Source organism: Pygoscelis adeliae, unplaced genomic scaffold (genome assembly GCF_000699105.1).
Source record: "Pygoscelis adeliae isolate BGI_AS28 unplaced genomic scaffold, ASM69910v1 Scaffold145, whole genome shotgun sequence".
Classification (NCBI taxonomy): domain Eukaryota; kingdom Metazoa; phylum Chordata; class Aves; order Sphenisciformes; family Spheniscidae; genus Pygoscelis; species Pygoscelis adeliae.
In genome coordinates, this window is record NW_008824866.1 from 398,175 (window position 1) to 411,647 (window position 13,473).

Consider the following 13,473-nt stretch of genomic DNA (forward strand, 5'->3'; position numbering starts at 1 on the left):
GGCCGGAGGGGTTGTGTTGCGTTGATGAAGGTCTTCTGTAGGGGGGTCCCCCCAAAACAACCGTCCTGGATAAACCTCCAGGTGGAGGCAAACTCTTAGGGGCTGGTTGAGTTACAAGAGGAACGCTTCAATGTGAAATGAGGGAAACTTCATCGCCGAGAAGAGTCCTCTGCGGCCTGGGGGTCTGTGCCCTTTATAGTTCAGGTCTATGGAAGAAACCGCCGTAAGTAGTTGTTCTTATCTTTCCACACTGGAACGTGCCTTGTGTCCGGCTGGTGGAGAGATGCTTGTGGGGGTGGGCGTTGCATAGTTGCAATTGCAAATCAAGGAGTGGGAAGAGGCAAAAATCAAGAGTATTCCGGCAGTGTATGTATTTTCTGAAATATCTAGGCTATCTGGTCATATTAATTACTACATGGGTTGGGTTTTTTTTGAGTGTTTATCATTTGACTTCTTTCTGTGTGCATGCATAACGATGTGAAACCATGAGTTTTTGCTTTAAATGTGACACTGTCGTCTTAGTGCACAAAATAATTTTGCTTTAATCACATTTGATCTTATTAAATTTAATCGTCTATTTAAATTGCAACAGTTCTTTCTTGGATGTAGTTATATACTACGTATAATGTAGTTGTGTGGTACACAGAATGTAGTTACACAGTTTACATATATACTTACTGTCTTAGAACTCCAAGTATTTTACTCTTGCTTCCTGTTAATTTAATGAAAAACCTAGGGACTACACAATATAAATTGGTGGTAGAAGATAATAAATCAACTTCTACATTCTACTTTAAAACATTTACATTTTACATTTAAAACCTTTAAAGTTCTTTAAAACAGCTTCCTGCGGGATGACAGGACTTGGGAAGAATGCAGTGTTGAACTTCTGTTTTTCCCTCCAATAATACATCAAGTAACAGTATCTACTACTTGAAAACTTTGACCAAGAATCGATTAGTAGTTGTTATGCAGAGTGTTTTTAGCAGGCAATGGGAGGAGGAGGGACAGGCCTACGCTGTAGTTTCAGGCTGACAGTGCTGCACGTCTCAAAGAAAGGAAGTAGGACAGGCATCAGCGAGGGTTTAAGAGAAGAAGTGGGAATGTCTGAGGAGTAATCAATGTTACCACCACCAGTGCAAAGCTTGGGATCTGGTGATATCAAAGGATTGAAAATAAAACTTGAAGTTAGCATAATCTACAAGATTATTTTTTGGAAGATCTGGGATTTGTTCTAACTTTATTACCAAGCTGGAAGTGTGTGTCTGGCCTAATTGAAAGTGAGGAGCTGTTTATATCCTTAGATTCAGTCAGGAAGAATTAGAAAGCCAATGAGAGGACTTCTAAACTCTCTGGCACGTTTTTATACTTCTCATGTTTTTTGAAGCTTATTTCTGGAAATTTGAATGTGATGAGAACTTGATGGATTTGTTTCTTTAGTGGGAAGGAAGATACTAACTCAGGTTTTCATAAGATACTAACTCAGGTTTTTCATAAATGTGCATATATATCCCATTTATCCATTGTTTTTTTACAGTTTTCTGATTGTTTGGCATTCCCAACTATTTTGCTAGGCCACCCCCTTTTTCTGCAAGTCTAGAAGGAGTACAGATTACTTTTTGTGGGCTGAATTTTTTGATGCCTGCCTTGGATGCAGTAGTGGCTTGGGATGGACATGCCATGTTTACTTGGCAAAATAGATGTGAGCACTAGACTTCTTTACTTTGGTGCTTGCTGTCTACAGGAGCAGCTACTGACAGGGATCTGTTGCCATGATATATCTGTAGTGCAAGACGTTCATCTAGAGGTAGCAAGAATTTCATATGAACACTTCGAAGCTGCATGAATGTCCTAGAATCCCAGTGTTCTCTCACAGGTGTAGGGCACTTCTATTCCTCATTTCCCAGTAAAGGAACATACAACATGGTTGTGTGTTGTGTAAATCTTTAAAACAGCCCTTTAGAAAGTAGCAGTGATGATGCCCAAGTGACAGGCTAGGCCACTGTGGCTTTTAAATGGGGATGCTGTCAAAATCGCCAGCTTTTCTTGTTTGACCAATGTACTGCAACAGTAACAGAAGACTTCTACGGAGGAGTCCTTTTCAGAATAGTTTTGTTTACTTTTTAAAATAATTTAGAGTAGGTGTTCTGATTTTATACTGAACAATTTGTATAGTTGACACAGTGTTTTCTTGCATCTGGATTTCTAACTGTATTTCAGATGCGCTTTATACTTCTTTCCTTCACTAAAAATGACATTCACTCTTGAAATAGTCAGTTACAAAATTTGCCTCCGAGTCTTGTAATTTTCCCCTGCTATTATTGTTGCATTTTTTCTGTATAGATTGGCATACTCAAGTATGAGGAGATAGATTGTGTACAAGTGAAAAGGAAGTAGCTAGAGATGCATTTCTGTCAAAAACATAGTTTTTAATCTTGCCCATCTCCTGCACGCTGCTGCCAAATAAAAGGCCTCTTAACAAGCATGGAGCTTGTTAATTAATGTTTTCCAGTCCTTTCTTTAAACTCATGCAGTTTAATTTTCATTGAAATTTAAGTTTTGTGGGAAGGGAAAAACTTGTTTTTAAAACATGAACTGTCTGTGAAAAATTCGCTGGTTTTAATTTTTGTGTCAGTGGGCATGTAAGGTCATATAGATGACATTTGTCAAGTTCCTCCTGAAAATGATGGGACAAAAGTGTAAGTTCCCTTGGGTTTTATTGGTAGAAAACTAAATGTAAGTACACAATACAACAATGTAAGCTGTCTTAAACTTGCTTCTACTTGAGTGAACGGTGTAAAGCAGTGTAAATGTCTCAAGGCTTTCACATGCCACCTCTATTTCTGATGACTGCAGTGATTTCTCTTACTAGCTTCTCTTTTAATATTTCAGTGTAATTGATCCCAGCCATTCTTTTTAAATGTTTCAATGTGCTAGTTCTTCTGCAAAATAAACCACATATATTCATGTTTCATGGAGCAGCTGTCCAGTTTTCCATAACTCATGATAGTAATTGAAGGAGTTCTATTCTTTAGTCCTGCTTTATTCTTCTTTGTTAGCTTTCAGGTTTTTTTTATGCCTACCTCTGTAGTGCATCGCCAATTTACTTTGTAAAGTCCACACATAATGACCTTACGACACTAAACTCAGTTCGTTTTTTAATGTTGGGGGGAAAAACACGTATCTCTTGCTCTTTCAGATCTCAATTCAGATTTTTCTGATCTTTATGCTAGAATTGGTAGTCTTGGGTGCCTCTCATTGTTTCTAAATTTTTCTGCATTTGGTTATGTGGAGTTTTGCTGACATACTCAATAACACGTAAGATTCTGATTATGCTAAGTATGAATGTTTTCTCACATCAAATGGATTTATTGTGCTGGTTTTGGCTGGGATAGAGTTAATTTTGTTCATAGTAGCTAGTATGGGGCTATGTTTTGGATTTGTGCTGGAAACAGTGTTGATAATACAGGGATGTTTTAGTTATTGCTGAGCAGTGCTTACACAGAGTCAAGGCCTTTTCTGCTCCTCACACCACCCCACAGTGAGTAGGCTGGGGGTGCACAAGAAGCTGGGAGGGGACACACCCGGGACAGCTGACACCGACTGACCAAAGGGATATTCCATACTATATGATGTCGTGCTCAGCATATAAAGCTGGTGGAAGAAGAAGGAAGGGGGGGACGTTTGGAGTGATGGCGTTTGCCTTCCCAAGTAACCGTTATGCGTGATGGAGCCCTGCTTTCCTGGGGATGGCTGAACACCTGCCTGCCCATGGGAAGGAGTGAATTAATTCCTTGTTTTGCTTCACTTGTGCATATGGCTTTTGCTTTACCTATTAAACTGTCTTTATCTCAACCCACGAGTTTTCTCACTTTTACTCTTCCTTCCGATTCTCTCCCCCTTCCCACTGGGGGGGAGTGAGCGAGTAGCTGTGTGGTGCTTAGTTGCCGGCTGGGGTTAAACAATGAGATTTATAAAAGTAAAATTCTTTGCTAGGATGTATTTTTCTTGTTTAAGAGACTAGGTGTTATGCAGAAAGTCAAACCTTCTTGGAACAAGAAAACCCTTTTGACAACTCTTGTCCCAGAATTGTAGTTTAGTTAGTCTTCCTGCTTTCAGGAACAGCTGTCCTGGAAAACTACTGAAATAGCCCATAGTCACTACCTGATGATTTTCTAGAGCAAACAAAAGCAGAATGACTTTCTCCCCAAGTTTTATACTTGTTTTCTACACATCTCCTTTGGACTTTCTCACAGATACATATACACACACATATATATAGACATACATATATAGATATGGCACTTGCATCTTGTGGCCCGAATAGAACAGTGCCTGAATTTACTGATTTATTTTTTCTGTTTTAAATGCATGTGTTATGAAAGTAGAGGACCCATGAGGGAGAGGAATGAGACACCTTTTTTCTCTCTGATTGTTATTGAGCCCTTTGTCTCTTCAGTTGTGCCTCCCCCCCACCCCCTTGTATTTCTAGTTATGCCTTAGCAGATAGGTATTTTGCTGGGTGCTCATAGTATTCACTTCCCATATAGAACACTTTAATGCTTTTAAAAAAGCAGTGATCATTCTGAAATGTTTGGCTCTATACATCTTATCTTGCATGTTTTCAGAGTGTGGATAGTAGGGGACACATACACACAAACAACTCCTGATTAAGAAGCTGATTCTGAAGTTTTAGATATGTTCCTCTGTACCAAGTTTTAGTTGCTTTTTTTTCACCAGTATAATAAGATAATATTTCTGGTCTTTTCTTGTATTCTACTTAGTGCTTTACAGCCAGTTACAACAGTTGTCTTCCTCCTCCTTGCTTCTCATGAAGTTTTCACAAACACTTTCTTTATTGCAATCCTGTCAGGGTATGTTGCATGCTGTTCTGTAGGTAGAGCTGGGAATTGTATTAAACTTCCAGAAATAGAAATGATTAAACAGTCTGAGTCATTAGGATCTTTCTGTGGTTCAAAGAGCTGAGGTGTTAATACTGTCACTTGAACACTGGACCTAACATCTGTACTCTTACACTATATTTGTGAAGGAGTGTGAAGTACTTTGAGCAGTGTATTTAGTGATGAAATTCCTGAGGTTGATGTATCTTTCTTCCTCTAAGTAGGTTTAGTATTTAGCTGCCTTAGTGTTAAGTATTATTTGGTCTCATAACATGTTTGTCAGCATTGGATAATGTGAAAATAGTTTTAAAACTACAGAATGCCTATTTCTTTGGTCTCCAGGTTGCCTCTTAAGTACTCCAGATAATCTGTTATTTGACAGTGACATTAGTTTTGATCAGTTTATGGCTGTTTGTGATTGTTTCCCTAGTTCTTCTCAAGCACTCGCAATGCCTTGGCGTTAATGATGCTGCTGGAACCATTTTGGTATGGATTTTTTTTTTTCTTCCCCTTCTCATTTTAGCGGGCATTGCTCTCTTGATGAGCAGGTGAAAGTGTTATCTTCTTAGACATCTTTGGTTGAAGTTACTGTATGTTTTCTCTTTTCTTGCAGTTACTAAAAGGTTCAGTCCCTCCACAGCTCTTTGATCAAATGAGAGACTCAGCTAATGGTCATGCTTTTTATTTTTTGAGGCTCTGCTGGTATCATAAGCATACTGTGCATGCTTTTTGTTGGTGGCAAGCAGAGGATGATTGCAGTAACTTATTCTGTGAACGCTGCCTTTAAGACTGCAGATAACCTGATCAGAGGGGGAAAAAAGAATTTGAAACAAAAGAAGGAAAATGAATGATTTATTTCTTTAATACCTACCTGCAAAATCTTTTTTTTTCCCCTCTTCTTTTTATTTGCTCAACTTACACTTGTTCAATAATGAAATATGTGCTTTCCTGCAAGATTTAAGTTCCATCTTTCTGCTTTCTAGTCCCTAACAAGCAGAGAGAGGGTGAAAAAGAAAGCAGAGTTGTTATGTGTTCCTGTGTTTGATTTGTGGATCGCTTTTGCAGACTTTATTTAGCTGCCCTCATTTGAGTTTTCTGCTGTTTTTCTTCGTGTTCGTGAGTTGTGCCTTTCCTTTGCTGTGGAGATTTTTATTCTCCCTTAAACGCACATGCTTTCCAGCTTCCTGCCTGTTTGCTGTAGCAAACTGCATGGTCTTTACAGCAGTTCATGCACCTTTCCTTACTGATTGTGGATGCTTTTTGTATTCATATAACTGCTACATCTGTGAAATAGTTCTTTGATATATAAATGTGTACACCCTCCTGCCTCCCTTGCTTTCCTTGTTTGACACCAATCCATATGACCTGTGTGCTTATACAGTTACTTTAAATGTTTGTCTTTACTTAGGTGGTTGGCAGTAACAAGTCTCTTCTGACTCAGGAATTCCTTCAGTCATTTCACTGTATTTTTTTATTAGTTCTGTATATCACAGAATCGCATCTCTTAATATGAAGGAGTTTCTTTTGAACACTGTTATTTGAATGTTAGATTTGACAATCTTTTCTGTCTGTGCCCTCCTCCCTTCCCCTATTTTGTATTCATTTCCAGGAAAGTGTCACAGGATAACGTATTTTCCATAAGTTCTCAATGATCTGCTGTGCTTCAAAGTTTCTTTTTTTTCTTCCCTTTTTCCTTCTCCTGCATATGGAATACATTGTCTATATCGAACACTACAGCACCAGCTATTCTTCAGCTCATCTTCTACTTTAATAGTACCCTTGGCTACCATACAGAGTTAACTTGTTATTTCAATCTTGCAGCAAAATTCCCTTTAACTTTTAGGGTGAAGGATTTACATGTTGCAGCCACCCGGCCTCACCGCAATGTGTGTGTGGTTATATTTTCATGTGCTATGTTCAGTGTCAGCTCCATTGCAAGCTTGCAGCCAAGTTGTGTTCTGAGATCTGCCAGGAGTCTGGGGGGCTGGGTAGATGGGAATGCTGGAGACCAGGGAAAGGCTAGGACTGCTTGTAAAGGACAAAGGATAGTGGTAAGAGTGGGTTGAAGGTGCTGGGAAAAATCATAGGGTGATACTGAGTGATTTGGGACTGTATGACAGAGAACTGGAGGGCAAACTATGGTGGTGGTATGTACTTGGAGATTTTGTTGCACCTGTCCCTATGTACATTCACGCAGATTCGAAAGGGACTGCCCCAACAACTCTTAGAGTACTCAACTCTTGGAAGCTCAGTGTTCTGCTACCACCTGTGAGGGTCAAGTGCTATGATATGCTCCCAGAGTCATCTTGACTCTGGGTTCTGCTTTTAACTTGATGTAATTCACTGGCTTATGAGTGGTATAGTTTAGAAAGTGGGTACTTCATGTGAGTGAATAATTGGTTTATACTTTCTCAGATAACAACATAGCGTACTCTAGGCAGTAATGAGCATGTGTTTGCATGCTGGCTGCTTTTTGATGAAAGGTGAGCTTTACTGTATTCTTTGTCTGTTTCTACTTTAGCAAAGGAAGTGGTTTGGACAGTGAATTGGTCCCATGCTGCTTTGAATTGAGCAAACATTAGTGGGAAAGTGATAATGACAAAAATTGTTATAACTTTCTCCATCTTATATGATCGTTGATTAAAATTTTATTACTGCACTTTAATTAGGCATTTTATTTTCATTGGAATATGTTTTTCTTTATAATCTTTTTTTCTGTCTGCTCACTTGTATGAAAATTTGCTTGAGTTCTGTGTCTGTTCCCCCTCAAACAAACAAAAAACTTTTGTCTTTCTTTTAGCAAACTGAAAAAGCTAAGTGAAGATAGTTTAACTAAGCAGCCTGAAGAAGTCTTTGATGTTCTGGAGAAACTTGGTGAAGGGTAAGTTCAGCTATTTATGAGGGGGTGGGATCAGAGGGAAACAGTATATAAAGCATGTGTTGGAATATTAAGTTACAGGGAGAGTGACTGTAAATGTCCTAAGGAATGCTTCTCTAGACAAGCTTTACTAAAAAAGCAAATGCATGCATCAGTAGACTTCCATGCTTCCCCAAATATATTTATACATTTTTTTAATGTCCATTATTAAGGCAGCAAAGGTGGTTGTGCCTGTACTGGAGTTAGATACACTACATCTTGACAAATATTCATTCTTCAGAGGCACGTCTTTCCTGAGTTCCTGATAGAACTGAATTTTTTGCAGCCTGAAAAAACCCTCAAACTTCTGCATGAACATATGGCTTCTGTGACTTTTTAAAGTTTCACCGTAATGGAAATGAGAAGCAGTTTATCTTGTTTAAAAAAAAAAAATTCCCTCTCTTATTTTTAGGTCTTATGGTAGCGTGTTTAAAGCAATACACAAAGAGTCTGGACAAGTTGTAGCAATTAAACAGGTCCCTGTGGAGTCAGATCTTCAAGAAATAATTAAAGAAATCTCTATAATGCAACAGTGTGACAGGTAGGTGTGACAATTCTGCTCCCTTTTTAAGAGTCTATGTGAAACTGTATTTATACTTGGGAATATAGCTGAAATATATGCAGCCGCAAACTTTTTTTTTAAGATGGAAAATTAAAGCAATCTGTGTTGGACAATTTACTTAAAGGAATCACTTTGTGGACCTCCTCCTATCCTGAGCTTGGATTGAAGGAAGTACACATAGTGTACGTAACAGGAACTGTTGAAAGAATAAGTACTTGCCTCTGCTTAGAATTCTCCATGCTTGCTTCACTTTACTTGCACTGGCAAGCTCGAAGGTTCATATTTCCTGTAAATGTCTTAGGCCTTGTGAATTCCAAGTTACCCGTTTCAGAAGATCGATAAAGATGTTTTTAGCACAAGATTAATGGCTAGCAGTTAACTTCCAAAATAGTAGTCTATCGGTTGCCTGTTTCATGTAGGAACATACTTTTAAAAAAGTGAACAATCTTCTAATAGGAAGAAGGACTGTTATCCTTGTTCACAAGCGATATATCTTATGATTGCTAGTATCGTAGGAATGGAAGCCTTAACGTCGTGTCTGCAAGGATGCAGAAATTACTTTGTGTTTCCTCTCTTCTATGGAGCCATCAGTTTTTTTTATTTGTATATTTTTTGGGAATAATCTTTTAAGGTTTTGGCTGTAACTTCTAAGTCACGTGCTAGGGTGAGTCTTTATTCAAGTCTGATCAGTGGTACAAGAGTCTATTGTTTGCGACTCGAAATGCAAACAGGAAGGCTTTGCACTCTAGTTAGGAGAAACTTTCTTTAAAATATTGATTGCTGTAGTCATTAACTTGGTGAATTGTATTATAGCAAGTGGTCTGTTATTTCTCAATTGTGTTTGTGCTTTTGTGGTGTGTTAATGTTGAAGTTCTGTCTTTAAATGAAAAATTTGCTCTTGTTTTGCAATGAGCAGTACTCATCCCAGATTTAAAGATAATCTTTTTAATGCAGTCTCAATTAATTAAGATTTGTTGCTGAATGTTTTGCTCAGGTGTTACATGGAGCTTGATTGTACTGCTCCACAGCATCTTGTCTACGGGGTCATGAAGGAGGAGAGAAGGTTCAAATATTTATCCTTAAATATAGGGATAGAGACCTCAGAGTACATTATATCTAGCACATGAGAATGCAACTGTTCTTCAGACTTCTTTAGAACTTCTGCCTGCAAGCCCTGATCTGAGTATTTGTGACCTGTGAACACAATGGACCTTGTAATCCATTCCCTTCTGGCATTGACTGCTCCGAACACTAGAAACTTGTTAAATGTGCAGGCAGGGGAATGGGAGGAAAAGGAAGGATTTATGTTTTTTCCCACATTCCACAAAGATGTGTGTGATAAGGTTATTTCAGGGGATACTGAAACAATTTGGGACCCTTGAGTTTTGTTGGGGCGCCTCTTAATCCTTTTCATCCCTGTGAGACTGTTTTTGTCTGTCTGGTCAGTTGGAGTTTTGTAACAGGTACAGATTAAAAAGGAAGCAGCAATCTTGTTTGTCTAATTAATTTAATGGAACTACATTTGATCCCCAGAGTAGGTCCTCAGCTCTTCCTGTGTGCTGGAAAAAGAATTAAAATCTGTTTACTTTGATTCGTCTTGTTGCTGTGCTCTTAATTCTTTTTATCTCCCCTGCTTAATTTCGTTTGCCTTACATAAAGGAAGACATTGAGTAAGTTGGAAGACAGCAGCTCATGAATTCTCAGAAAGAGTTCTTCTGTGGGGTCAGTGATAGGATAGCAGCCCTTAGTTGCTGCACAGGCTTGAGCCATGTGAGCTGACTGGAAACAGTGGTGTAGGTTGTGTGTGTATGTCTGTTAGTACTGGATGGGGATTGAAACAGATACTTAAAATAAATGTCTGTGAAACATAGTGGCAAAGAAAAGAAGTGATGATACTTGAGAATCTTCTAAATTTTTCACCTTTCTGTACTATGCTTCTTGTGCTGTTTTCATCCTTGTCCTAGGTGGGCCTACTCACTGTCTTATTCCTGTGTCCCCTGTTCTGCCCCCCTTTTCTCTGCCCTTGTTCTTTGTTTCCTGCTTTTCTTTGAACAACGTGGTGCATTTAGTATTTACTGGACATGTACTAGTGTATAATTTTTTTTTTTAAGAGTAAAAGTTTGGAATTTTAGAACATAAACTTTTCGTTCACTGGAAAAGATGCAGCCATTCCCTGGTCAAAAAAAAAGGGTTGGCTGCAGCTCCGCACAGTGTGCTTGTGTATGTGTCGTGTGCCTTTGTGCAAATACACTGCTGTGCAGTACTGATGGGAGGGATGGGACTTTATTTTCACATGTGATGATTCCACAGATATTACAGAAAAGCACTGAGCTGTTGCCGGATCTCGAATAAAAGATGATGAAATCTTAACACTTTACCCTTTATTTCTTCTCAATGTCTGTTTCTAGAACTAGCTACGCTGTATATGCTGAAGGTCTCCTAAGGGGAAAAATGTAGATTTTAAGATAAGCAGTTGATATGGAAAAGGCTGGCCCATGTAGTTAACTGGGACAAGGCTTTAAGCAAACATGAACAGTGTTTTGAGATTGCACAGCACTTGATGTTTTGAAAAGATTATCTTGTCCTGATTTGTAGTAATACACACAATTTTTGCTGGGAATGCTAGCATAGTGTAAATCTAGCAAGAGATGGTCATGAAAATTAGTGGGTTTTCTTCAGAAGTAATAGTAACCTTCCTCACTTCAGGTATTTATAAGGGGCAAGATCAGTATGTCGTACTTGTTTGGTAGGCATTTTTGACTAGTTAAGAGGGAGTTGACCCACCTTGCCTTCTGTAAAGGCAAGTTCCTATAGTACTAACAGTCGCTCTTTAATGAAGTAGTTTACTGATGGTTTTGACCTATCTTTTATGAAGATAGCATCATGTTGCAGGAGGCAACCATAGGTCTTTTTCTTATATTGGTTTTCTAACAAAAAATGTTGCTGCCAAACATGCTGTTCCTAAAATACAATTCCTTGCTCCAGAACAAAATAGTGTTTGATTCCACCCCACAATGCAGGTGTTCTGACCAGAAGCCACTGTCTGAGTTCTCAGTATCTTACTTCCTGACTTTGTGGGAGATGGATGGCAATCTAACTGTAACCTCCTTTGCTTAAGTTCCTGCAAAAAACCTCCAACCTTTTATTTCCATAAATACATCATCTAATCACTTTTCTGAAGGAAGATCCTTGTTATGTTTACCTCATCTGTCTCTGCCTTTCTTTTGCAAGTGCCTCCGAGGAAACATTATGTCAAGTGACAAACTGATGAGTAGCAAAGCACTATGTTCTGTTTGTGACAGTACTATCTCTTCACATGAGACACTTCAATATGAAAATGCATTTGCAAATCCAGAAGTCTTGTTCAAACCAACACTAGATTCTGTTTCATATGGAAGTCTAGATCTGTACTTGAAGTAAGTTCATGCTTGCAAAACCAGGAAAACATGGGTGAGTTTCCATGTTTTTTTTCCTCAGGAGAGAAGAAAACAAGGCAATCTTTTCAAGAAGGGAAACATCCAATAACTTTGAGGAGAGTTAAAAATCAAGAGGCCTTAGAGGAGGGAAAAACAAAGCTTTATATCAGAAGACTAATGTTTGGGAAAACTATGTCTGTATTTGAAGATCACTGAAAGCTTGTGATATATATGGTAGTGCCTTTATAATTTTATTAAGCAGTCAGACTTCATTCTAACAAGGCAGTGGTTAAGCTAATTACAGTTTTAAAATGTATTTGATTACAGTTGCTCTTTAGCTGTGTTAGTGTGTGTCAAACTGTAATTTTTAACAACACTTGTGATGATGATTTTTTTTTTCCCTACTAAGAGTTCATCTATGTATCTAACTTTTTTTTCCATCTAGTCCCTATGTTGTCAAGTACTATGGCAGCTATTTTAAGAACACAGATCTATGGATTGTTATGGAATATTGTGGAGCTGGCTCTGTTTCGGACATAATTAGACTTCGTAATAAAACGGTGAGTTTTTTCAAAAAATGTATAACGCTTATTAAAATTAAACTGTGAATTACGACTAGAAGCCAGAATAAAAGCCAGAGTTACGAGGCAAGATCTTGGCTGATGCCTTGGTTCTTCAGGAAACAAGCTCATGCAGTTGCTCTGATTAGCTGTTTGTCCATTCTTCTGTGGAGTGATCAGCAGCAGAAGCAAATGCATTTTGAAATATGAAGATCTTGGAAGTTTCTTGAAAATTACTGCTTTGTACAAGGCAAAACTGTGTGGCTTCTTCCCCCTACCCCTTCCACTTCACAGTCTGTCAACAGGCCACTTAGTACATGCATGGCTTGAAAACAGGCATAGAATTGTCTTGCTCCCACTCAGTAATTGGGGACCATGAGAAGTAATTGGCATTACTCAAGGAATGAGAAGGGGAAGAGATGCCAGTTAAGGAATGTAAGATGGAACCGAAATGGAGGGTTGTATGGAAGAGTCTTAACGGGCTTATAACAGCGGTAATGTAGAGGAGGATGCAAACCTGTAGGAAACAGGCTTTGTTAGTTCTACTTAAGAAACAGTTTCTGTGAAAAATGTTTTCTTGTAGATGTCAAATAATCTTTAGTTCTTTTGAGTCCATTGTTTTCAGTAGTGGGCTGTAACAGAAGGTATTCATTTTACCAACAATTGCTGTGAGATGACCCTCTACTTGCTAGCTCTTTACATTTGTAAGCACGCCCTGAAATGTTCCTTGCACCATACCTGGGAGCAGAGAGGGAAAGAAAAGGAGAGAGAAACAATCTTTAGGCTTAGAAAATAAGATGTAAACAGAAATGGAATTAGCTTTATTAGGAAGTGGGGGTGATGTCCAGACTAGAGGGAGCCTCTTTGGGAAAGGTGGCTTGCATCAGGGCTGCTGTAATGTTGAACTGATGACTGGGGAGAAGCCAAAACCAATGGGAGATTGCTGGAGTTCCTGCAACCTTTAGAACTGCTCTCCTTACACTTGTATGTTATCCAAGGGTTAGGAGAAGAGTCAGTAGCTCCAATAAGAAATGGTGCAAGCTAGTCCAGAATTAAAAGGGGAAAAAAAAAAAAAGTCCTATTTAAAACAGGATTTGGAGAGATTGTATTCCTAGTA

The 13,473-nt window shown here is 38.6% G+C and overlaps 1 protein-coding gene across 1 annotated transcript in view; it reads left to right on the forward strand.

Moving 5' to 3' along the window:
• The first annotated feature begins 137 nt into the window (after positions 1–137).
• The window catches only part of STK3 (serine/threonine kinase 3), a 154,153-nt gene continuing 140,817 nt past the window's right edge, over positions 138–13,473 (forward strand). Inside the window, exons 1-4 of the mRNA XM_009324437.1 lie at positions 138–223; positions 7,702–7,782; positions 8,231–8,359; positions 12,242–12,356. Of these exons, the coding sequence (XP_009322712.1) occupies positions 138–223; positions 7,702–7,782; positions 8,231–8,359; positions 12,242–12,356 (411 nt within the window). The remainder of the gene's footprint in view (positions 224–7,701; positions 7,783–8,230; positions 8,360–12,241; positions 12,357–13,473) is intronic.